This window comes from Podarcis cretensis, assembly GCF_951804945.1.
Source record: "Podarcis cretensis genome assembly, chromosome: 1".
In the NCBI taxonomy this organism is placed as follows: Eukaryota; Metazoa; Chordata; class Lepidosauria; order Squamata; family Lacertidae; genus Podarcis; species Podarcis cretensis.
The window spans coordinates 117,115,486-117,140,239 of record NC_137170.1 but is presented as its reverse complement, the minus strand read 5'-3'; the positions used below and the strand labels follow the sequence as shown (position 1 = coordinate 117,140,239).

Sequence of the window (24,754 nt, the reverse complement as noted above, 5' to 3'; positions counted from 1 at the left end):
GAATGAATGAATGAATAAATACTATCTCTTTCAAATATGTAGCTCTTTTTCTGTCTGTTTCTGGTGGTTCCAGCTTTCTTGGGAGAGTAATGAGGCTCTGAAAGTTGAGCCACCCTAAATAATATGTGTTATCTGTGTAGGAATTTAGGAAACTTTTATTCTTATACAAATTGGCCTGCAGTGCTCTGCCTATATTTGTAAATTTGAGAAAAGAACACTTGGGTTCGTTTCTGTATTTTCATGTGAAAATAAGAATGATGGAGGGAAATAAGAAAAGAAAAAGTGTATGCACTCTTAAATTTATCTTTTAAACCCTTGTTTGGGTTCCGAACAAAGTAAATCATATCATAAGCAGCAAATGACTGGCTTAATTTCAAAAGGTCATTAAATAATTACATTCAATTCAGCCCAAAGGATATAATGGAAGATATTATACTATACTAACATTTGCTGCTGGTTGTTGAATTGAGGCATACCTGTTACTTCAGAAATCTCTTCCTCTCTCTCATAAGAGATCTCCTCTCTCTCATAAGAAATTTCCTCCTCCTCCCTTTCATAAGAAATCTCCGCCTCTCTTTCATAAATTTCTTCTTCTTCCACTTCTTCCTCCTCCACCTCTTCAGGCCATTCTTCCACTGTTAATATTTTAAAGGTGGGTTATTTTTAATTTTGCTGTGGGGTTAGATGTCCTATAACCACCCTTGCCAGGTCAGTGTAATTACTACAAGCAGGCATATACAAAGGACATGAACTGATTTGCATACACAGAAACACACATTCATGTCAACTGCAATTCTAGCGATCTCAGATCTTTCCCCATTACAACTGGTACATAAGAGAATTAATAGCAAAGTATCTACATCAAAGTTAGCTACTGCAAGGGTCTAGATGACTTGCTAAGGTCTCTTGATCTATGGAATCCTGCATTGTGGTATGTGATGACTCCATCAGGGGACAGATTCTTACAAGAAAAATCAGGTGGAGTTTTATGTAGGAAAACCCATGTCGCACTACAGGTGTCCTATGTGTACACTGTGTACCCTTGCCCCTAAATCATGACTTCTTTCCGCAGACTATGGAAAGTTGAAAGGATAATGGGTTAGATCCAAGGGGGTGATCTTCATTTAGAAGAAAACCTTTTCCAAGCATAGTTGGGCTGCTTCTGACTTAATGGAAGAACGTTGAATGACAAATCTACCCCAGACCCATAGGATCTCCTCCACTTGCACAAGGGCTTCTGTAAGACTTTGCACAAGATTTACTTCTGCCACCATGATATAGGTGTGTCTGACTAGAATGTGGGGCTCAGCCATGAATCTCACTGGGTGACTGGATCAATCACTATCTCTCAGCTTAACTCATCTCACTAGGTTGTTGCAAAAGCAAAATGAAAGGAGGGACCTTGTATATCACCCTGAGATTCTTGGAAGTAGGGTGGGATAAAATGTAATGGATAAATAATAAATGCTATTGACATTCTGGGTAACCAAGGAATTGGATCTGAGAAAAGACATTTCATCTGAGGAGCTTGCCTGGGTGTCAGATGTTATACAAATGTCCAGAGACACACAAACACAAAACTGTAATGGCAGATGTTAACAGGGAAGAGCAGTGAAGAGCAGTGAAGAGCAGCAACAACAAAAAGCACCTGAACACAGTTAAATTCCTCACAGTTCTAATTATTTGCAAATATACCTTCAGGTGGTGGAGCTTCCACTCTTTTAGAAATGGCAACAGATACTTTTTCTTCTGAAACAAATCTTTTCTCTTCTAGAACAGCTCTCTTAGACACCTCAGGCACTTTAAAAGACATTAAACGCATTGAGTTTTAATGGGGATATACAGATTCCTGACTGATATCTGAGGAGGTTTGTCTGAACACTTGTGCAACTAACAACTGCAAAATGGACAAGTAAACTATATACTCTTCTTTACTAGGCAACGTACAAAGTAAAGCTAATACAGAACTGCAAAACACACATAAGCAAATCCTCCCCTCTTGACAGGGATGGGGAAGCTTTCTCAGCCTGAGGGCTTCCTTCGCTTTGGGGCAAGCTTCTGGGGGACAAATATCAGTGGTGCACAGGGCCAGAGGCAAATGTGCAGAGAGGAACTAATGCAAATTTGACAGTAGGTCAGTTTGTACACACACTCACCAACCCTACTTTATTATCCATCCGTCTAAGCATCCATCCCAGCCTGGCAAAAATACCCAAGGAGGTAAACGTAAAGGACCCCTGGACATTTAAGTCCAAAGGCAACTATGGGGTTGCGGCACTCATCTCGCTTTCCAGCTGAGGGAGCCGGAGTTTGTCCACAGACAGCTTTTATGGGTTATGTGGCCAGAATGACTGAACCACTTCTGGCGCAATGGAACACTGTGACAGAAACCAGAGTGCATGGAAACGCTGTTTGCCTTCCCACCGCAGCGGTACCTATTTATCTACTTGCACTGATGTGCTATTGAACCACTAGGTTGGCAGGAGCTGGGACAGAGCAACGGGAGCTCACCCCATCGCGCATGGGGATTTGAACCGCTAACCTTCTGACTGGCAAGCCCAAGAGGCTCAGTGGTTTAGACCACAGCGCCACCTGCATCCTTTTACTCAAGGAGGATACAAAGTATGGCCGATGAGGTATGTGACCTTGGGAGTGTATGTGGCTTGAGGAACGTTTTGAAGACCAGATGGAGAAGCCCACAGGGCTGTATTTGGCCCCCAGATCTAAGGTTCCCCATTCCTGCCCTATGAAAAGATGTTGAACAGTTGCAAGCAATGTGACATGGTATGAAACATAAAATGATGGTCAGCATACGAAAGAAAGGTAAAAGCTCTTTTAGATAATAAGACCATTGACCACTTAAATGCATACCTCTGGCTGGAGGAGCTTCCACCTTTTTGGGAACAGCAACAGGTAATTTTTCTTCAGGGACGACTTTCTTAGGTACCTCAGGCACTTTAAAGAGACCATTTAGTTTTAGAATTTTTTTGAAGTGGCAAGAATGATGTTAAAAGTACAGATTTCGGCTACAAAGAAGAGGCAGCAACTAAAAAGATATAGAGGACATTTAAATAATGGTGCCGATGTAAAAGACCAATGGTCTTTTTGTTTTGTTTGTTTTGTTTTTTTATTAAATTTTAATGTTATTTAACATAATTGTTACAAAATATAAGCAAAACACTGCAAATACATACACACATATACCCTTCAAATAAGCATATATACATGAAAAATGGAACAAAAGAGAAAAAAAGAAGAAAAGAAAAAAGAAGAAGAAAAAATAAAGAGAAAAGAAGAAGAAAAGTTGGAAGAATTTATTCCAAATTTCTTCTACAAATATCTCAATATGAAAATAATAATAAAATTTCATTGATTGACTTCCATCGCTTACACTGCACTTCCTATATACATTTTAAGCAAGATTGTATGTGTTATTCCGTATTTTTCCCATGCAGTCTCACACAAATATTCTAATCAGTAAGTTTTCTAAATCTTTCATAAATCTATTCTAAACACAACCAACACCTTACATTTAATCCTTGTCTACATTTGACTGCAATGGTCTTTTTGTTATGTTCTGTTTTGTTTGTTTGTTTTGAAGGAAAGCATACCTTTAGCTGGAGGAGCTTCTTCCCTTTTGCGTAGTCGCGGCACTTTTTCTTCAGGGACCGCTTTCTCAGGTACTTTTAATAATGTTAAAATGAGAATATGTAAGAATATGTAGAGACTAAGAGACCATGACGGCTATTATCAACAACTATACACAAACATATGCTGCATAGGACTCAAATATGAAATGAACATACATATGATTAAGAGGAAGATCCAAAGAGAGAAACAAAAGAGTCTTAAGATTTAGGTTAATATATTTTTCAAATATATAAGATTTGCGTCTTGTACCTTTGGGTGGCGGAGGCACTTTCTTTTTTGGAACAGGAACCTTTTCTTCTACTTTCTTGGGTACCTCTGGCACTTTGAAAAAAACATCAGAGTTATGAATATTGGGATCGAATATTGCTAACTATTATAAAGTGAGGAGCAGGGTCCTATATCAAGTTGTGAGATCACTTACAAGTGAACTGGGCACTTTACTGAATTTAGATGTGTTACGATAACATTGCACACTGTCCGTTTAGTGTTCTGGTGTTTAACTGAAGAACATTTGTTAATGAAGATGCTGTTGAGCAACGAACAAATATAGGAAGATGACGATTACGACACGAAAACAATCACTGCTGAGGGACCTCAGATCTTTTCACGACACGTCATTTGAAGCAACAAATGAAAAGAGCTGCTTATGAGCGGTGGTCTCGTACCTTTAGCAGGTGGCTCCACTTTTTTAGGAACGGGAACAGGTGCTTTTTCTTCTGGGACTGGCTTTTTAGGTACTTCGGGCACTTTAAAGATATCAAAAGCAGATTCTGAGAATCACCCGGACACATAACAACTGATCAATGACATCTCACATTTTGTCATTACACTTCACAAGAAGGAAGAGATGGTATTTTGGAAAGGAATGCTCTAACCCAGAAGAACCTCCATTTAAGATTCCCTATGGGCAGTAGCCCAAACACCCACATATTCAACACATTAGCTTTGGTAACCAAACACAGAAAGACGCTGGATTTGTAAAACTTATTCCGAACAGTGGTTGCATATGGGGGACAAAGCACAGGGGACAAAGGTTCTTTGGGTGGCTTTTGTTTCAAGAAAAGTACCTTTAGCTGGCGGTGCCGGTTCTTTCTTGGGAACAGCAGCAGGCTTTCTTTCTTCTGGTGTAGGTTTCTTAGGCACCTCTGGCACTTGATCATTAAAAAAAGAGAGGTTTTAGAACTTGGAACTCCTATTTGAGGCTCAACATCCAAGATTGCACAGAAATATATGGAGAGAAGCAGAAGCTAGATAAATGGCATATCAAGGCATCAAGCAAAAGCTGTTAATAAAGAGGTAAATGTACCCCTGACCGTTAGGTTCAGTCGTGGACTACTCTGGGGTTGCGTGGTCAACTCACACTGTAGGCCGAGGGAGCCGGCGTTTGTCCGCAGACAGCTTCCGGGTCATGTGGCCAGCATGACTAAGCGCTTCTGGCAAACCAGAGCAGCGCACGGAAATGCCATTTACCTTCCCGCTGGAGTGGAACCTATTTATTTACTTGCATTTTGATGTGCTTTCGAACTGCTAGGTGGGCAGGAGCAGGGACCGAGCAATGGGAGCTCACCCCGTCGCAGGGATTCGAACCGCCAACCTTCTGATTGGCAAGTCCTAGCTCTGTGGTTTAGACCACAGCGCCACCCACGTCCCAAATCAGTTAATAGGTAAGGGTAATCTGTCATGAAAAAAGCCGCACTGGGCATACATCCCATTTTGATCTCCATAATTGTGTGTCTGTATGAGTGCCTTCGATACGCGGCATGCAAATCGAACAGTTATCATGCCATGCAGAAGACATTACGTTAACAAAGTGAAATTTGGCAAATGTGCTGGGGCTGGAAAACACTGCCGGCTTTTATACCTCATCAGTTGCAAGGGCATGTGTGCAGCCAATGCCCTCTCAGCCGGGAGAGGCCACTGATTGGCCAATTTGAAATGCAGCAGCCGGCGGGAACACAAGCCAGATGCCCAGACAGCTAGGGGGGATTTCCCCAATGGCTGCCTGGCCATGTGCTCTCTGTTCTCACTGCCCAGGGATGGTGGCTGAGCACGAGGTTATCACAACAGGCACCCACCCAGAAAGGAGTAAGCATCCATTACATTACAAAGTGAAATTTAGCAAATGAATATTTGGCCATCCCTAAAGTACATGTATATTATACACACTTTGCTTGCAGAAAAACACCAGAAAGCCACCTAAGTAACATATGGATGGACACATTTTAAGGCATGGATAAGAGTTCAGAGAAGCAAGATGGCGGGATCAGCTCTGACAATGGATGTACCTTTAGCTGGCGGAGCCTCTACTTTCGGAGGAGGAGCAGGTTTTTTCTTTTCTGGGACTGGTTTCTTTGGCACCTCAGGCACTTTAAAGACACACAGGTATAAAAGGTTTAAGGAAGTGCTACAGGCCTACATTTGTTCATAGCAGTGAAGAAAATGTTTGAAATGCCAGCGTGGATTTAAAACCATGTATCTATTTAACAAAGACAGTTATGGCTATTGAAGATTAAACCCGCGTATAACGTTTAATATGTAGGATCTTAGTTGTAAAGGTGTCTTTCTGATGAAGTAGCCAAGCCACATTTTTGGCTGTGTGTTTATCAATCCTCTAGAAGATACGCAGGCTAGAGACCTGTCTGAGATATTGTTATTATTGCACATATATTATTCACCTTTAGCTGGCGGGGCCTCCACTTCCTTGGGAACTTTTTCTTCTGCTCTCTTCCTCACCTCAGGAACTTTAAAGATATTAATTTTGGGTTAATCAGATGATAGTGGTCATCAGAGCCACCCTCACATTATATTTTTAAAAACTTACTGGCTTTTGTGACACATGTAAACATACATAAGCACCCAAATCTGATCAACAAGGATATAAAATAACTGCAGATATCAAGTTCTTAATGGATAAGAGTTTAAACCAGGGTTTCCCAAAACTTGGGTCTCCAGCTGTTTTCCTAGCTAGCAGGACCAGTGGTCATGGTTGATGGGAATTGTACTCCAAAAACAGCTGGGGACCTAAGTTTGGGAAACCCTGGTTTAAATAAACTCACATACTAAAATTGTAGTAGTAATAATAATATTAATAATAATATAATCTACCTTTGGGAGGTGGAACTTCAGGTGCTTCCACATAGAACCTTTCCTCATCGTACTCATCTGGTTCTTTAAAGAGAATTATGAGATTAAAAAGTTACATTTACCCTCCATTTTAGATAATACTGAAATGCTACATGTAGACCTATTAAGATGATGGATGAATTTGTGGAAGAAAAAATTGCTCCTGCTATCCACACCTCTAAGTGTCCATCTGATCTTTCATATCGAGTCTAGGTGTGTACAAATTGTATGTGCTTAGGTTCTTTCCACACAGTGTTTGCAAATCTAGGAGCAACAATTCCGGGCATGATCTTAAGTCCTACCACCCAACATATGTATCGGTCATCTAAATAGTGATAAAGACATGCCCAAACCCAGGGGAGTATCAAAGACGGTATATAATAACAGCTACACATTTCAACAGTTAACAGTATAGATGAACTCGCATGGTACAAAACAAGATAAAACTGATTTGGAAAAAGAGCGAATCTACCTTCAGTTGGATATTCCACATAGAAGCTGTCTTCTTCATACTCTTCTGGTTCTTTAAAGAGAATTGTAAGATGTAAAAACTGTACTTTCACTCTGTTTTAGATAATACTGGATTGGTACATAAAATGACAACTAAGAAATGCAACAGCAAACAGACTTTGTCTATTCCACCAGTCCTAAGCAATCTTTGCACTCCCATGTGCTCACAAAACTCTTGTGCATGAGTATTTTCCCATGCAGTTCAGTATAGGGAGCAGATCCTCACTTGTTATTCTATCATCAAGTAAAAAAGAATGTAAGAATTCTGAAAAGGCACCATTTTCACAAGAGACAAGACAGCAAGGAGAAAAAAGAAGTGAGGAAAGATATTTATAGTTACCTGAACCATATGTATATTCTTCTTCTCTGTGATACGAAACAGACACCTTTTCTTCTGAAATGGTCCATTGTTGTTCTGTTGGTACTTTAAAAAGCAAGAATTCACTTTAATATTTTTTAAATTAAAGAATTGGTAGGCAATGAATCTATCCTTATGGAAGTCGCATAACACCACATACTACATTTAGTGAACTCAGCACCACAGCTCAAAATTACACCATTAGGGTGGATGTGCCACAGCAATAAAGAGAAACAAAAATCATAAACAGGCAACAACTGAGACCATAAAGCATAAAAAGCATTTTCAAGCAGTCCAAACTATTTTTGTGTGCAAAGAGAATGTACAAAAGCCCTGTTTCCAAAGAAAAGCAGACATAAAAACAAGAGAGTGGACACATACTATTGTGAGTATACAGGAGAAGTTGTATTAAATGGTAACATATAGTGTAAATTAGATGAATATAGAAGATATTAAAGAAAGAAACCAAAAAGCAAGAATTCTGCACCAATATAGACTCGGTGCCTAGGTGTTGTGGAAACCCCACAGGACTTAAGAGAACCCTGTTCCCACATGTTCATTTAAAGCACACACACCCTATAGTGATGAGAACTACCATTTCTTCCTCTAATGGCAAACTCAGATCAAGAACAACAACAGGACTGGAGTCAAAACAGATGGCTTTAAGGAGCCTTAAGGAGAAACAAAAGAGGCACTAGCATGCTTGGGAGTTGGTGTGTTTTGGAGTGTCGTGATATGGGAAGTAGAAAAACAGAATTGTGGTAAGTGTATGGGGATCTGGGGATTTCTCAAGTCATGGTCACCATTCCTGCATAGAGAAAGAGAATGCCATGTGTGACTGTGAAGTGGGAACATCACAATGGGTTAATAAAAACCAGCAATCACTGCAGGTCAGCACAGAGTGAACATGTGGGCATGCATGCATACATTATGGAACTATTCGGATCAGGGATTACATATAAACGCTGAAAAAATAAAAATGTGTTTTGTACCTTTTCTCTCTACCACTTCTTCATGGACCACCTTTCGTGCAGGTTTTGGTGGTGGAGCTTCTGGAGCTTAAAGGATATAAATAGTTAGTCCCAAGCCTTTTCGGTCATCATCTAGGCTAAGATTACATGCAGAAAATGTAACATCACACTGCATATGCGTTTGCATTTTTGCGTCACTCGTGGGATACAATTTACAAAAGACCAAATTAATACATAGCAAAGGGTTGTATCCAAATAAGTCATTCTGTTCGTGCAAGGACTTCAATATGCATAGTAGAAGTCCCCTTGTCTCCTCATGCTTTCCCATGTTCCTCCCCCAAATCTGTTCCAGGGGGTTGGGGAAAACCCCAGAACTCTTAACTATAACCTCTTGCTTTTAATGGACACCTCATCTCCATTTGCTCCCCCAGCACTACTTCCTTCCCTCTGCTAATAGCTGGGCACCTAGTTTGCAAGAAGGAGGTCCAAGGTGAAGTCCCTGGTATCTCCATTTAAAAGGATAGGGTGCAGATAACACGAGAGACATCTGCCATGGAGACCAGTGCCAGTCAGAGGAAACAGTACACTGGATCAGATGAACAAAACAGGCTGATCTGTTAAGGCAGTTTCATGTATTTCATGGATATGAAATTGATGCAAATGTATTAATAGCACTGTCTACTGCTAAGCACATGCAATTTACATTATCTTCAGTATTACCTCTGGCCCGTTTGAGATGTTCTTCCTCCATCACTTTAGCCTTTCTTTCCACCTCTTCGGTTACAGGTTTCCGTGTAACTGCAGGGAATTTAAATAATTTCACATTAGCTGGAAATTGGTTCATTTTACACAGAAGTTATCTTAAGAATATAATGGGAATATGCACTTTTTAAAAAGGAAAGAAAAGGAAAGAAAATAGGACTGTGATAATCTGAATAGGACTTGCTGCAGTGGGAAATGTTTTGATACTAAAATTCTAAAGGCCATACCTTTTTCTACCACAACTTTCTTCTCTACTTTCTTGGCTGAAATCTCTGGTGGTTTCCGCATAGGTGGTTCTGGCTTTCCTGGAACCTGGACAACTGTAACATACATTACATTTATATTAGAGAACATTACCTTACACCTGCTTCATAAACATCAAGGATTGTATAATTGAGAAAGAAAAAGAGTGCAGGGAATGTTAGCAGTTGTGTATTCTTGGCCCAAATAGAAATCAACACTGGCCGCCATTTGCTTAAGCAGTGCAGCATTGTTCCATCTGCAAAAGAATATGCTTATTTTTTAATATGACCTGTAAGGCAAGGTATAGGCAGATTTAGATTGGATGAACATCCATTTGAAATATTTTCTGCTGTTGGATTATGCCGAAATGGCAAAACTGACCAGAAAGCTCAGGACCAAGAGGACCAAAACTTTAATAAAGAATGAGAAAAAAATGTAATTTACTTGAGAGACCACTGTAAGCAGATGAAAACTTTAGCAGGATTCCAATAACACTTGTAATGTTGAAAATATTATGGACAAAATGGAGAGACATAAAATTTGGACGATGAAATAATATGCAGTTGAAAAGGCTGATAATAGGACCCAAGGAGGGGAAGGTGGGAAGATTTGGAAAAATCTCTAAATATGCACATATATTTTGTATTGTTATAATTCTACACTTGTAAAGGGATGCGGGTGGCGCTGTGGGTTAAACAGAGCCTAGGACTTGCTGATCAGAAGGTTGGCGGTTCGAATCCCCGCGACGGGGTGGGCTCCCATTGCTCCGTCCCTGCTCCTGCCAACCTAGCAGTTCGAAAGCACGTCAAAGTGCAAGTAGATAAATAGGTACCGCTCTGGTGGGAAGGTAAACAGTGTTTCCGTGTGCTGCTCTGGTTTGCCAGAAGTGGCTTAGTCATGCTGGCCACATGACCCGGAAGCTGTATGCCGGCTCCCTCGGCCAATAAACCGAGATGAGCGCTGCAACCCCAGACTCGTTCGCGACTGGACTTAACAGTCAGGGGTCCCTTTACCCTTTACCTTTACACTTGTAAAATCAAATAAAAATTATTATTTTTTAAAAAATTGAAATATTTTCTGCAAGTATATTGCTGCAAGAAAGCAAAATTTGATAGAAAAAAAGGAACAGCAGCTTTTCCAACCACATTTGAGCTCTCTTCCCCCTCCAAAGAACAGTGAAATGAGAGGTATTGGAAATTAATCATATAGTGCAGTGGTGGGGAAGCTGTGACTCTCCAGATATCATCCTTGCCAAATGGCTATGCTGACTGGGGCTGATAGGATATGGAATACACCAACATCTCGAGAACCACAGATTCCTCAACAGAGAAAACAGAAAGGAGAAAGTTTTTAAAAATGAAACATACCTTCTTTGCGAATTTGCTTTTCCTCATAAGTTACTTGTCTTTCTCCATATGCCCATTCCTCTTCTCCTTCATCGTATCCTTCTTCTCGTTCATAATATTCATGCTCCTCTCCATAATCCTCTTCCCATTCTTCATATTCTTCTTTGTGAACCTCATATACTTCTTCCTTCTTCTCATAAACTGCTTCTTTCTTCTTAGCTACAGTGGTTACTTTGACTTCCTGAGGTTTCTTTGCAGGAGCTAATAAATAATAATAATAATAATAATAATAATAATAATAATAATAATACTACAAAGCCTAATAAGGGTATTTGCAGTTTTCAGAATAATCATTCCATACATGCGTTATTGTGCTTTGAAATTGTACAAATGAAGTTTTTCGTCGTGTAGTTTCAATGCCATGTCATTCTCAAAGCAACAGTAGCATGGCTGTCCTAAGGCAGATGAATTTATTAGAGCTTATGAATGGATAGATGAATTAAATGAAAGCTTTCTGTTCAGTGGAAAAGTTTGAAATTCCTGGGTGAAATCTAGGGATAGATGAATCTGTCAATGACTGGTTCTCTCAGCTTTTTGTTTTTCCCGATCTTAAATTCAGTTCTCTGTCTTTATTTTATTTATTTATTTTAAAAATTCCTCATACAAATCCACCAACATTTTCCCATGCAGTTTTGACTAATATACATATTTTTGCAAGTATTTCCCCCTAATATAATGAAGTGTTTCGACTATTTGATGCATTTTCATGCACACTTGCCCCTAGTATACAAATTTATGCTTGGAGAACTACATCACAAAATTTGAGGGAGTGTGAATTTCAAAGGAGAGCTGCATTTCAGTTTGGCTATTGGATCAAAAAGTGTGAACTAGTTAGTTTGTCATTAAAACGGAAACAAAATTGAATGTCTCCTCCAACCCTATGAAATACAATTCTGCATGGAAGTGTCCACTGATATAAGAGAAGGCGAGGAGATTTTTTTTGCTGAACCCTCTCCTCGATTTTCTGCTGCAGCCCTTTGTGTCCCCAGAAAATCAGTTCAAGAGGTTTCACTCTGGAACAGTGTGGCAGGTGGCAAAGGGGGCTGCAAGGAGAAAAAACTAATGAAAAAACTGCCTCCTAATCTCTTGTGCTAGTACACACCTCCACTAGATCAAAAGCTATTCTGCCTTAATTCTATCTACTGTCTTTTCAAAGTCCTTTTAATAAACTATCAGTATTTCAGTGGGTATTCTAGTCAACTGATAGTTAAATCCCCCGGCTTATCTGCAGCAAGCTCCTGAAGTAAACGTTGAAGAAAGAGTTCAAATTAGTATTATCTGGAAAATCCTGTAAAGGGATGACCTTTGCATGAATAATGATGTTAGGATGACTGAAGGGAAAATGAAGAATGACAGCGTCATATTTTAAATGGCCCAAGCAATAAAAGATGGGGAGTGGGTGCCATTCTCCCCATAAAAGATTATTTTCTTAGTATGCGCATTTCAGTATTTGATTCTTTACCTTCTGTTGGAATAATTTCCTGTACTTTTGGAACTGGGACTAGGGCCGAAGATGGGGGTTCTGGTTCCTTTGCCACTTCTGAAACATTTACAGATATGTCTGCTAAGCGGCTTGATTGAGCATCATGAGCTAGCCTTTGGATTTAATTTCATCTGGTCTCATTAACATTAGTCAGATGAAACTGGACTGAGATCTTCGGTTTGTATTGTTAAGATGCACGGCATTCTCGTTAACATTTAAAGACAAATGGGAGAGAAACAAATCTCGGGCCAGTGTGGTGTAGTGGTTAAGAGCGGTAGTCTCATAATCTGGGGAACCGGGTTCGCGTCTCCGCTCCTCCACATGCAGCTGCTGGGTGACCTTGGGCCAGTCACACTTCTTTGAAGTCTCTCAGCCCCACTCACCTCACAAGAGTGTTTGTTGTGGGGGAGGAAGGGAAAGGAGAATGTTAGCCGCTTTGAGACTCCTTAAAGGGAGTGAAAGGCGGGATATCAAATCCAAACTCTTCTTCTTCTTCTTCTCGGGAACAAATATTGCTAATTGAGTCTTCTGTCAAATTCAGCAGCGACAACCCAACTGAGGCTGCAATCACACACACACAAGACCTAATAATAGCCTCCTGAATCAGGCCAATGGCCCATCTAATCCAAAATCCTGTTCTCACAGTGGCCAGCCAGATGCCTGTGGGAAACCAGGGAGCAGAACATTAGCACAAGAGCAATTCTCCTCTCTTGTGGCTCCCAGCAACTAGTTTTCGGAAGCATTGCTTCCTCCAACTGTGGTAGAAGTGGAGTAGAGAAGAAGAAGAAGAGTTTGGATTTGATATCCCACCTTTCACTCCCTTTAAGGAGTCTCAAAGTGGCTAATATTCTCCTTTCCCTTCCTCCCCCACAACAAACACTCTGTGAGGTGAGTGGGGCTGAGAGACTTCAGCGAAGTGTGACTGGCCCAAGGTCACCCAGCAGCTGCATGTGGAGGAGCGGAGACGCGAACCCGGTTCCCCAGATTATGAGACTACTGCTCTTAACCACTACACCACACTGGCTCTCCACATGGCTAGTAGCCACTGGCAGTCTTCCCCTCCATTAATTTGCCTAATACTCTTTTAAAGCCATCCACAGCTAGGGAGGAATTCAATGTCATGCTAGGACAACTGTTCCACCAGGGGAAACATTTTGACTTGCCAGACAGAACGACCCCCCTCTCTTCCCACTGTGTGCTGTTCTGAGGGTTGTCTTGATTCCCCCCTCCCCCCGAACCAGTTTCATGGGGAAGGGGGCACACAGGGAGAAGGGAAGCCCCATTGTGCAATAGTACTGGACCCTATTGCATGAAGAGAGCCTACACATGTTTGCAGATATAGAAGATGTTCCTGAACTTATGCATTTGTAGTAACATGTGAAAACTCCTAAAGATTTTAGAATGAGAGGAAGATGGTTCTCCCCCCCTTCCTTTGCTGTGATTATGCCTTAATCTACACTGGTTAACATATGTTCCTTATAAATCAATTTTATAGTATTTGAATCAACACTTCTAGTATGATAGTACCTTTAGGAGGGGCAACTTCTTCTGGAGCTTTTGGAACCACCTTTTTGGTGACTTTCTGCACGGTTGTCTTTTTAACGACTAAAACAAGTACAAAATAGATAAAGCCATTAGCCACCCAAAATGAACCCAGCAGCAAGTGAAAGTGCATGTAAAGATCTGCATTTCTGAGCATGTATGCAACAGAACTGTAATACCTTTTTCCTTTTTCTTCTCTTCTGGCATAAGAAGGAAGAGAGGAAGAGCAGGAGTTTCTGATAAACGCAAGGGAAAATTCAATCAATGAACATTCATATGGCACATAAATTCTAAACCACCTGTTCTCCCACCCTTAACAGCAGAATCTTTTGTATATAAGGCTTACCTTCAGCTGGAACTTCAACAGGAACTGCAACTCTAGCATCTGGGATATCTGGAGAACCAAATGTACAAGGAAAGGGACCATCAGATTAATCTGGCTGCATCCCGTATACGAATAAGAAACTCATTCTCGAAGTGTGGATCCTTATGCAGCTTAAGTGACACCACACACACACGAGGTACCCAAAGCTTTGGAAATCTCTTAAGGCAGGTATGGGGAAACTTTGGCCCTCCTTATATTGCTGAACAACAACTCCCACTGGCCATGCTAGTTGAGCAACTTCTGGAGGGCCAAAGGTTCCCATCTGTCATGAAGTTTGCAGAAGTGCAAAAACTTATTTCCAAAGCACGGGAACCAAGCACAGCACAATAAGGAATGAAAAGGGGCCACAGCATGCTTGCTGACTTTTCTGGAGGGGGGGAAGAAATTAAAAACCAGGAGGAAAAGAATAGTGTGTCCTGGAATGGAATGGACTGTCCTGGTTCAGTTAGAAGATGACTCTTAAGTCATTTGCCCTTATGAAAAAGCCATTCTAAATATTCCATTTGGCTTAGATCCAGATGTTTCACCCACTGACAGGAGCATCCTGCTAGTGGGAGCAGAACTCCGGCAGAAGGAAAGAGGATGACTTTTGCCAATTCCGCCTTCCCTCTGCAGTCCCTTGCACCCTCTTAAAATCTGTTCCAGGGGGTTAGGAGGCCTTCAAAAATGGAAGAAAGGATGAGGTATTTTCAGGATAGAAGGGTGGCTTTCATTTGCAAGCAACTAAGTTTGGCTCCAACCCTTTAATTGTCCTACTTGGAACACACAAGAACAAATAGCCTATGCTCACTGAAACTAACTTTAGTATGAAGGCTGCAGGCTTTTCTGCATGTACCAGGGGATTTTTAGCCCCACTCCCCATCTAGAAACATCCAGAGGCCATTGCTGAAAGTCTGGGGAGGCTCCACACTGGCATCCAACCCAGAGGGGTAGGGGCTTCAGGTGGAAGGGGAAATGTACAGGCAGAGAACCTCATCATGTGTGGGCAATCTGGTGTTTCAAATACAAAAACAAAACTTGAGACAAATGCATCCATGCTTTTTTTCTTTACCTGGGGGCTTCACTTCCAGTTTAATTTCTGCAAGAGAAGAAAGTAGATTTGCATTTGAAATTATTTCCACTTCGCGGACATCATTTCCACCCTTCCATCTTACGTCCTGTGTTGTTGTTTTTTAAGTTGAAGAAAGCATTTACTAACCTTTAGTAGTCAGATAAAGTTCAGCAGTGCTTCTTGCTTCACCTCTTGGCTCCAGACGAGCAATTACAGAATACACCCCTGAAATCACAAAGGCAATTTGTTATGTGACATCATTTTTGTCAGCAACGGGGGGGGGGGGGGGCGGGGACGGGGGACGACAGCAAGGGAAGGAAGCAAATAGTGTAACATTACCTTCATCATCTGCAGTAACGTTGTGGATAGTCATATAATGGCAACGGCCTTCACTTCTGAAACTGTACTTTTGACTCTCCCTGAGTTCAACTTTGCCTTTGTACCATGTGACGACTGCATCATCAAAGGATACTTCGCACTCAAAGGTTGCAGATTGGTATTCGCTCACCACTATGTTCTGAATGGTCTTTGTAAACTGGATGGGTTCAGCTGTTTTTGGAAACAATTTTTTGAAAATGTAACCATTATTCCTTTACATGAAGCTTTGCCTACATACACGACTCCACCAAAAAACAAAGAAAGTTATACAAAGAACTGAGCATTCGGCATTCCATGACAGTGAGTTTGTATACTGGAAGTAGATCCGAAACTTAAGATAGTTGGCACAGCGCTGTGTCAGAAGCAAGAGAAGCCAGGTAACAATGGAAAGGGCTGCGATCATCGTAAAAACCTCAGCATAAAAGTGCCAAAAGATGAAATGGGGTGGAAAAACCCCTCCCATTGTAAAGTCAAGCTATAAGAATGTTCAAAGAGAAATAAGCTGAGATAAGAATGTGTACAATGACAGCATGACTGATATTTTGGGCGGTGAGGGAAGAAGTATAGCAGAATTTTCTTCAAACAGAGGATTTCCCAGCATTGTCTTATCTGTCTTATTTGTCAAGATTACCCCCAAACTTGCTTATTCTTACACAAAGATGTGCATATACAAACCTTCAATGGTTAGGTCAGCAGTTGTTTCTAGATGGTCAAACCTGCAGGTATAGCGCCCCTGGTCTTCTGTTCGCACATCCTTAATAATGAGCCTGTGCATCTTCTCTGAGACTTCAGCTGAATATCTACCTCCTATCTTAAGAGCCTTTCCATTTCTGAACCACTGGGATTTTGCATTTGGAACAGAAAACTGGCAGACGAAAGAGCACGTAAAGCCTTCCTTGAGTGAAGTGTCACGCAGATGCCGTTCAATTGCTGGTTCTGTTAGCAAGTTCAAGTACATATTTTAGAAAATGCCAAGTAAAATCAAAGCTTAAGTTTGTGTTAAACAGAAATTTTGCACTTACCAATCACAGTAAGCTTAGCGCTGGCAATATGTGGCCCACAGACCACTCTGTAATTTCCTTGATCTCCAAGTTGACAATTCCTGATTTTAAGTATGTGTCGGTCACCTTCAATTCTTATTTCATACTTGTTGTTAGAGTCCAGTTTTTCCGTGCCTTTGTACCAGGAAAGTTTGATTTCTGGATAGTTAATTTTAATCTCACACTCAAACACGGCATCTTCATCTGTTACTACAGTCAGATCTTCAATATCTCTGATCAGAGTGATGGGCTGAAAAACATTTTTCATATGTTTGACAGTTTCAGAGCACAGCCTATGCTATGTATTAGCTACAGTTGTCAGCACACATAATTAAATTGTGTAATATATGGCAATAACTACCTCTGTCTGCGTAAGTCTTTGCTGAATAAATGATACCAGTTCATCAAACTCTTGTTCTTCCCTTCTAGATCTCTGTGTTACTTCAATCTCCTGTTGGAACAAAAACCATGGTTTAAAATGGTAGAAAACCTTCATGCTTTTAGCTATTCCCTTTTGCCAAAACTTTACGAAAATGAAGCAGTTCTGTATATTCATTGCAGATCTAACTTCCTTTACATGCAGGACAGCTCAACTCCAATCCTTCCAAAATGCTTAAGGTTACCCAAAGAGAACCCAGTAAAAACTATCAGAAGCACATCTTTTCTTCTCTACTGTCCCTAAACAATGCCTCTTAGTCTATACACCTCATGTGATGAGGTATGATTGACATCTTTTGGAGAACAACACTGAGTAGGGTTTGTTGTGAAGATGCCATGAATAAACGATCCCCAAATGTGAACCTTCATGACATCAGAAGCAACAGCTAAGTTCCAAAATAGAATATAAATCTCTGTAATTGGTTAACTGCATATCTGGAATATTGAACACACTTATTTAAGCAATAATAGCACAACATATTTCAAAAAATTACTCTGAAGCAAATGTATATGCTGGTATTTACCAGTCTATGAGTTTCTTCTTCCTGGCTTTGTTTCAGCAGCTCAAAGGCTTGGAGGAGACCTCGGAAATCGGTAATTCCATACATACGTGCATATTTTTCATATTCTTTAGGATCTACATTTTTCAGAAGTTCCATTATATCAATGGCCTTTTCTTCCTCATCTTCCTTCCTTTTAGTTGGGGTCCTATAGAAATGGCAGAATTTTTGGTGTTGTTCATAAAATATGCTCTCTGTGTTGAATGGTTCAATGTTCTGAATTGCTAAATTGCTAAAGCTATTTTTGGTCATCTGCAGACTATCCCTTGCTTTTTCCTGTAAGACTAATTGCAGTCGTTAACAGGTTTACCATACCCATTGAGTGAATCACCCATCTCCTACTACCCTTCTGAGAAAATCCCCACCACACCCTCCCACTATATATTAGGGTCTGGTGACTTCTGTTTCAGTGTATCTCAAGAAGTGTGCATGCACAAGAAAGCTTATACTCAGAACAAACTTAGTTGGTCTCTAAGGTGCTACTGGACAATGTTTTAATTTTTTAATTTATTTTGACTGTGTCAGACCAACACGGCTACCTACCTGAATCTAGAATCCTTTTAAAACTCAGCCAAGCTTACCTCTGTGTGCACAATGCATAGGTTTGCACTTAGTTAACTTTTCAGATAATTTACATTCCTTTATGTAACATGCCATGGAGAATCATAAATTACTTCTTGACAAGTTTCTCTTAATGATTTTTCTGACCAGGAAAAAGAACTTTTCATTCATGCCCTTAAAACAGCATGTCTGATATATCCCTGTAGGTCTGCTGTCACGTTGTGGGATATCTCATTCATATACAATTGGATATGGATTGAATCATGCTTAGAGTAGACTCTCTGAAATCAGTGGGACTTGTTAGTCATGATTAAGCACAACTTAAACCATAATGTTTGATTTTCTAAAACTCATGGCTGTTGTCCTCAGCATTAGAGAGTGGATCAAATTGTGGTTTCAGACTTTAATTAATACAACATTCTGTTAGTCCCTAGTGCTGAAAAGGCTGCAAAAAGGCTGCATGACATCTACTACATGTTTACCAGACTGAAGTTTGAGTGTCATGATCAGGTATAGTCTGATAGACTTCAAGAGGCATGTTTAGTCAGAAATAAGTCCTGCTAAGTCCAGTGGAACACGACTGCTATTAAGAGTGTTTAGGGTTGCAGCCTGAGTTATATTTGTGGTTCAGATCCTGCCTCACCTTCAGATTAAAACTTAGAGCAATTCTGGTACTTACTTCTTTAGTTTTGCTCTAAGATCACCTTCTATCACTTCTTGTTTCTTCTCCTCAACCTGTAGGTTGACGTTGCTGTCAATTTCACCGTGTTGATTGAAAGCCACACATCTGTAATGCCCAGAATCAGTTTTTGTTGTATCCTTTATTTCCAGCTTGGCTTCATCTCCTCTTTGCTGGATGCTAATGCGACCTCCTTGGTTGAGTTGCCTCCATTTTCCCTTCATCCATTTAACATTGGGGATGGGATCGCCACCTACTTTGGCAATAAATGTTGCAACGCTCTCTGATGAAGAAGAAAAGAAATGAAATGTGGTAAAGAAAATATCTGTCCCTGGCCAGGAGGAAACAGCAGTCAACATATGCCAAATTCAAGTATTCTGAAAGATGGCTATTTTTTTTAAAGCTTGGCTTACTTTCGATGACAGTGATGCTTTGAGGCTCCGAGACGAAGTAAAGCTTGCCATCAGTTGGTGCTTTCTTAGCTGCTGCTGGTGCAGCTGCTGCTTTTTCTGAAAAAAAAATATTGAGAGAATTAAGTGGTGGAGCAGAAAGGGACTACACTAAAACCAAACAACAACAACAACCCAAGCCATAGATGAGACCATTGACTAAATGCACAAAATACTACCCAGCTTATGTATTGGGGTCCTTTTGTTTGATTTAATTTTATACCCCCGCACAAGTCATGTATAAAATACAGGATACCAAGGAACAACTAGCTCAGGGTATTGAAGCAAATGCATTTTGGATGGCAATACTATGAAATAATGCATGTGAATATGCAGGTCGTAGTGTGATGTGCAGTCACGTGCCCAGGAAAAATAAGCAGTTTTGACCTGCTAATTTATAGGTGAAGCTGCTCCTATTTACTGTAACAGGGAGATACTGAATAGACTGATACCGGAATTTTGAGTTACTGTTTCATCACCTAAGCATTCAGTTTCACTGTACCTTTAATTGTCACTTTTGACTTGCAAGAGTCAGTTCCAGCTGCATTCGAAGCTTTGCATATATACTCGCCAGAATCAGTCTTAGTAACTGCCTGGACTTCCAAAACAGCGGATCCATTAGCAAAGCTCAAGCTGCATTTATCAGATGATCTTAGCTCTTTCCCAGCTTTTAGCCACTGGATTCTGATGGGCTGTGATCCCTTGACATGGCAACTGAGCTGCAAGATTTTACCTTCTTCTATTGTTGCCGGTTTAAGAGGTTGATCAAATACTGGTGGTTTTTTGGGCTCTGTAATGCCATTCGAAGGGACAAAATAATGAAAGCAAGAGAAGAAAAGATGTTAAGTAATAATTTCTCTTCCATAACAAGATACAGATCTGGGTTTGAATAATATTATGCAGCGGATGCTGATGAATCCATTCCATTTTCCCGGTACAGCATTTATATGGTAGAAGTAGTACAAAAAGAATGGAGGTGTGAAGTATGCATACGTTAAGGTAGCACATAAAGCTGTTATTTTGCAAAGAGAAAGGAATATGAAAGCATTGAATTAGCTGCAAAATATGCATTATCGCCTTTTATGTTAACAGCCCAAAATTTGATGATTTCACACCAAGCTACCAAAGATGTACAAGCCAGAAAGGTTGGAACAATATATTACACAATTGGTTGCAATCCTTCACCTTGGATGCCTTTAATGTGATATTGTTAAGGGGGAAAAGCATTTCAAAGAGTCCTTACATGGATAGCAGCTCCATGTAAGAAAAAGCAGGCACTCAATATATTGCATATCTGATCAGACTCTCACAAATGCAGCTATATCTTCAAGTTTTGGGAAGCATTAAACACTTTCTAACTTTTGAAGCAGTCTTTAATGGATTTATTTGCAAAACATGTTTTTAATGGATGAATTTTTTATGCACTGTTAACAATAAGTACGAGCACTAATTATTTATATAAAAAAGCTATGAAAAGATAATATAACTTTTTCAGAAGGCTTAGCATTTACAGAAAAACATCTGGAAGATGTCTTTTTCAAACAATCACTATTTTTGCCTCTTCAAGTATGCATAAAGCGGCATTATTAAAGAGTTTAGTAAACAGCAGAACATTTTTAATAAGAGAAATGTCAAGTAATGAACAGCTTCAGAAGAATTGCCTACTATTTTCCTAGTCTTACAGTCTTACAGTCCTGCAAGTCCTATGAATAAATAACGTGGGACTGGATTTCATCACCCAATGTAGAAAAGTAATAGCAATTAATGAGTATTCTAGCGCAATTAGACCATCAGAAAACACCAAGAGCTTATGGGCTTAAGAAGAAAAATAAATACCATGGAGGCTGCCAACTGACCTTTAATCACCACAGAAGAAGTACAGAGTGCACTCCCAGCCTCATTGGACACTTTGCAGGTATATAAACCTGCATCAGCTTGTCCTGATTTCTTAATTTCAAGGAGAAGAGTGTTGTTCTTGAATGATATTTCGCAATTAGGGCTTTCATAAATCTCCTGGTTATTCTTGTACCAGGCAACAGTCAAAGGCTGGGAGCCAGAAACACGGCCCTCAAGTTTAAATGTGTTCCCTTCTGTCTCTTCTACAGTTTCTGACAGCTTTTTGGTGAAGGAAGGTGGAGTTTGTCGTTCTGTCAGAAAAGAAGAAAAATCTTTGTCACCCTCCGAACAACTGTCTTCTATTCTCCTAGATTTCCCCGTTTACCATCAGTGGCTCACATCCAGAAGAACAAACTTGCACTTGCATGATGAGACTTCCCATTCTTCTCGGTTCCCCCCGAAGACCAAAAGTGCTCCCACAAATCTGCTCCAGAGGATTGACTGCCCCCCAAGAACATATTTGTGGGAGTTCATGGGACTGCATGGGGAAGTAGAGGAAGGGGAAGTCCCAATGGACAAATGGAAATCTGCTCACATGCCATGGGCTACCACCTGAACACTCTTAAATGCGTATTTTCAGTTTCCTCCAGTATGTCTTGTCAAAATACAGATGTTGTGATGTTTTCCAAAGCATCACATTGTCATTGTAGCTTGAACTCTGAGACCTCCTAGACAAGTGGAAGGCACTCATGCAAGGGGTCTCCAGAGTTTGTCGATTCCAATGCCAGGTACGGACACCTCCTGCACTGCATCACACACTATTACAGGTCATCCTCTGAAATTCAAATGTGACTTTTTGGAAGATGCGGGGAGAAGTAAACAAAAACAAAACCCTTCCCACATGTGAAAATCTGCTGACTGTTCTTTAGAGAGAAGCCAATATGATATAATGGAAGCTGGTACAGATTAAGCACCCAGTACCTTTAATATTAAGTTGCGCTGTGCAAGAGTCCTTTCCAACTTCGTTGCTAGCATGACACGTATATTTTCCAGAATCCCCTTTGCCAACTTTCAGAATTGTCAAATGGGCTATATTTTCCACATAGCTGATCTGGTAGTTCCCTCCAGTTCGCAGTTCTCGGTTATCCTTTGACCAAGTAACCTTTATTGGGCGTGTTCCAGAAATGTGGCATTCAAAGTCAGCACCATCACCAGCAACGGCGTCAACAGGTGCAACTGGGATGTCAAAGAACGGAGGAGTCTTCCCTTCTAAAGATTGGAAGAAGTAAAAATAAGGTGTAACTTTGCACATGTTAATCCAGATGAGTTACGTTGTTAAGAAAGAAACACATGGTAATTACAGGAAGAGGCCCAGGTCCCAGGGTCACAGAATATGCATCTTTTAGAATAGGCACGTAAGTGGGGATGTGCCATAGAAACATCCCATTGATGACATCAAAGAAAAGTACATTTGACAGTTGACAAACCTGTAAGTATGAGTTTGGCGCTAGAAGAAGCAGTTCCAATAGCATTGGAAGCTGTGCAAGTATATTGTCCGGCAAGACTCATGTCAGTTTGCGAGATCTGCAGAGTTGCAACGTTGTTTAAGTATGACGTTTGCACATTATAGCCATCTCTTATTTGTGCGCCATCTTTATACCAGGTTACTTCAATGGGTTCAGAACCAGTAATGCCACAATCAAATGTAATTGGTAATCCAACAGTTTCGTGAATATCTCTTAATTTCCGGGAAAATGAAGGAGGAAGTTTAAGCTCTGCAAGGGAACAAATATTGTACATTGGAGTGTTGTTGACCAAATGTTTCAGTTGTTGTACTATATTTCCATTGCTTAAGATTTTTCATAGAGGTAAATAGTATGCACATTTGTAGCAACATATGTCCCCAATCTAGCTAAAGGCAGTGATGCCTAAATCCCATTAAAATAAGTGAGAATTAGCTTAATTGGCTGCTAAAGTTGAACAGGAGTCATTGTCTTTTTTTCAAACATTACTGATAAACAGTGAATGGCATAGAAGATGGAATTCGTTTTTAAAGATTAGCCGATGTTTGATAATTCACCATTAGCAAGAACAGAAAGATTGAATCCTGTGGGCAGGAACGAAGTTATGGCATAGAGAAGTTCTAGTCAGGTCCATGGCACAGATGGTTCTATAATGAAGCATCATAACTTGTTTATATTAAATCTATGGAAACTTGCTGTTGAGGAATAAAGAACAGGTAGAAACATGGGGATCTTGGGCAGATATATTCTGCACCATGCCATCGATGCAATAATAGTGCAATAGTGATGGATTTAAACTGTCCACACATTATTCCATATTATTGTGTGGGCAGGTAATCCCTCCCCTACCTGGCCTGATCTCCTTGGCAACGCTTCCCCCAGGTGGGATTGGACAACTGACTGGGTTAGGCAGAAACCTCCAGGTATCCCACCTGAGGGAATGCAAAGCCAAGCCTATGCTAATGGAGCCGCTCCAGATCCAGGGGCTGCGCACGTCCACGCAAAGGGCGCCCCCTGTTTTATGTGGGGAGCGGTCATTATTACCGGCCATGCCATGCTTCTCCAGTGTGTTACTCCCTCATTGATAACCTGGAGAGACACTCTTGCACCACAGCACTGCAAAAGTGGGACAAAACCCCCTATGCTACATGAAACGTGTGGCATGAAAAGTTACAGGATTTTAGCAGGACCCATGGGATGTGCATGGATTGGAAAGAAGCAGCATGTCCACTGTCAAAACTTTGTGGGCACAAGCAGTTTTGAAAGCCAGATCACTGCTGCAACACCATCATGAGCACACACCACCGTGAAGGCACAAGAATAAGGAAGTCCGGGGTCACGGCATAGAATACAATTCCTGTCCTGACGCACGGGCACATTTTAAAAGAGCAATAAATCATTGTCCCTGGGGCTTTCAAAAGCATATTGCCATATTCACCTTGAACAGAGAGCAGTGCTGAACAGGAAGCTTCTCCAATACTATTTTCTGCTTTGCAAATATACTCTCCACCATCGTTGCTACCCAGCTGAGTGAACACCAGCGTGGCAACTTGGTTTTTAAAGTGCATTTTAGAGGTAGCAGTTGCTCTCAGTTTGGTGTCTCCTTTGTACCACGACACAGTGATTTCTGGTGTGCCCGCAATTTGGCACTGCAATGATGCAGAATCCCCTACTGTCACCTGAGTAGGTTCCAGGCTTCTGACAAAATAAGGTGGTTCTAGAGAATAAGCACACAGACTCAGTTACAAAACCAGTCAAACCCTTCCACACGTCACAACAACCATAAAGTTAATGATAAAAAGGGC

The 24,754-nt window shown here is 40.6% G+C and overlaps 1 protein-coding gene across 49 annotated transcripts in view; it reads right to left on the bottom strand.

Annotated features, from left to right (window-relative positions):
• Window positions 1-24,754, bottom strand: part of TTN (titin) — a 300,685-nt gene that overhangs the window by 165,108 nt on the left and 110,823 nt on the right. For 46 of the 49 annotated variants that reach the window (XM_079974390.1, XM_079974400.1, XM_079974409.1 and 43 more), the window contains 33 exons: window positions 24,388-24,666; window positions 22,914-23,201; window positions 22,408-22,695; window positions 21,447-21,737; window positions 20,093-20,380; window positions 19,555-19,650; window positions 19,142-19,424; window positions 17,866-18,049; window positions 17,265-17,354; window positions 16,886-17,153; window positions 16,539-16,799; window positions 15,825-16,034; window positions 15,633-15,710; window positions 15,486-15,512; window positions 14,396-14,443; window positions 14,229-14,285; window positions 14,035-14,112; window positions 10,986-11,225; window positions 9,603-9,695; window positions 9,334-9,411; window positions 8,635-8,700; window positions 7,625-7,708; window positions 7,247-7,297; window positions 6,757-6,819; window positions 6,327-6,392; window positions 5,937-6,017; window positions 4,719-4,802; window positions 4,317-4,397; window positions 3,901-3,972; window positions 3,612-3,683; window positions 2,872-2,955; window positions 1,696-1,800; window positions 477-635 (listed from right to left, as the gene is read on the bottom strand). In XM_079974390.1, the coding sequence (XP_079830516.1) occupies window positions 477-635; window positions 1,696-1,800; window positions 2,872-2,955; window positions 3,612-3,683; window positions 3,901-3,972; window positions 4,317-4,397; window positions 4,719-4,802; window positions 5,937-6,017; window positions 6,327-6,392; window positions 6,757-6,819; window positions 7,247-7,297; window positions 7,625-7,708; window positions 8,635-8,700; window positions 9,334-9,411; window positions 9,603-9,695; window positions 10,986-11,225; window positions 14,035-14,112; window positions 14,229-14,285; window positions 14,396-14,443; window positions 15,486-15,512; window positions 15,633-15,710; window positions 15,825-16,034; window positions 16,539-16,799; window positions 16,886-17,153; window positions 17,265-17,354; window positions 17,866-18,049; window positions 19,142-19,424; window positions 19,555-19,650; window positions 20,093-20,380; window positions 21,447-21,737; window positions 22,408-22,695; window positions 22,914-23,201; window positions 24,388-24,666 (4,593 nt within the window). The remainder of the gene's footprint in view (window positions 1-476; window positions 636-1,695; window positions 1,801-2,871; window positions 2,956-3,611; window positions 3,684-3,900; window positions 3,973-4,316; window positions 4,398-4,718; window positions 4,803-5,936; window positions 6,018-6,326; window positions 6,393-6,756; window positions 6,820-7,246; window positions 7,298-7,624; window positions 7,709-8,634; window positions 8,701-9,333; window positions 9,412-9,602; window positions 9,696-10,985; window positions 11,226-14,034; window positions 14,113-14,228; window positions 14,286-14,395; window positions 14,444-15,485; window positions 15,513-15,632; window positions 15,711-15,824; window positions 16,035-16,538; window positions 16,800-16,885; window positions 17,154-17,264; window positions 17,355-17,865; window positions 18,050-19,141; window positions 19,425-19,554; window positions 19,651-20,092; window positions 20,381-21,446; window positions 21,738-22,407; window positions 22,696-22,913; window positions 23,202-24,387; window positions 24,667-24,754) is intronic. The other 3 variants (XM_079974438.1, XM_079974396.1, XM_079974433.1) reach the window with 3 other exon arrangements.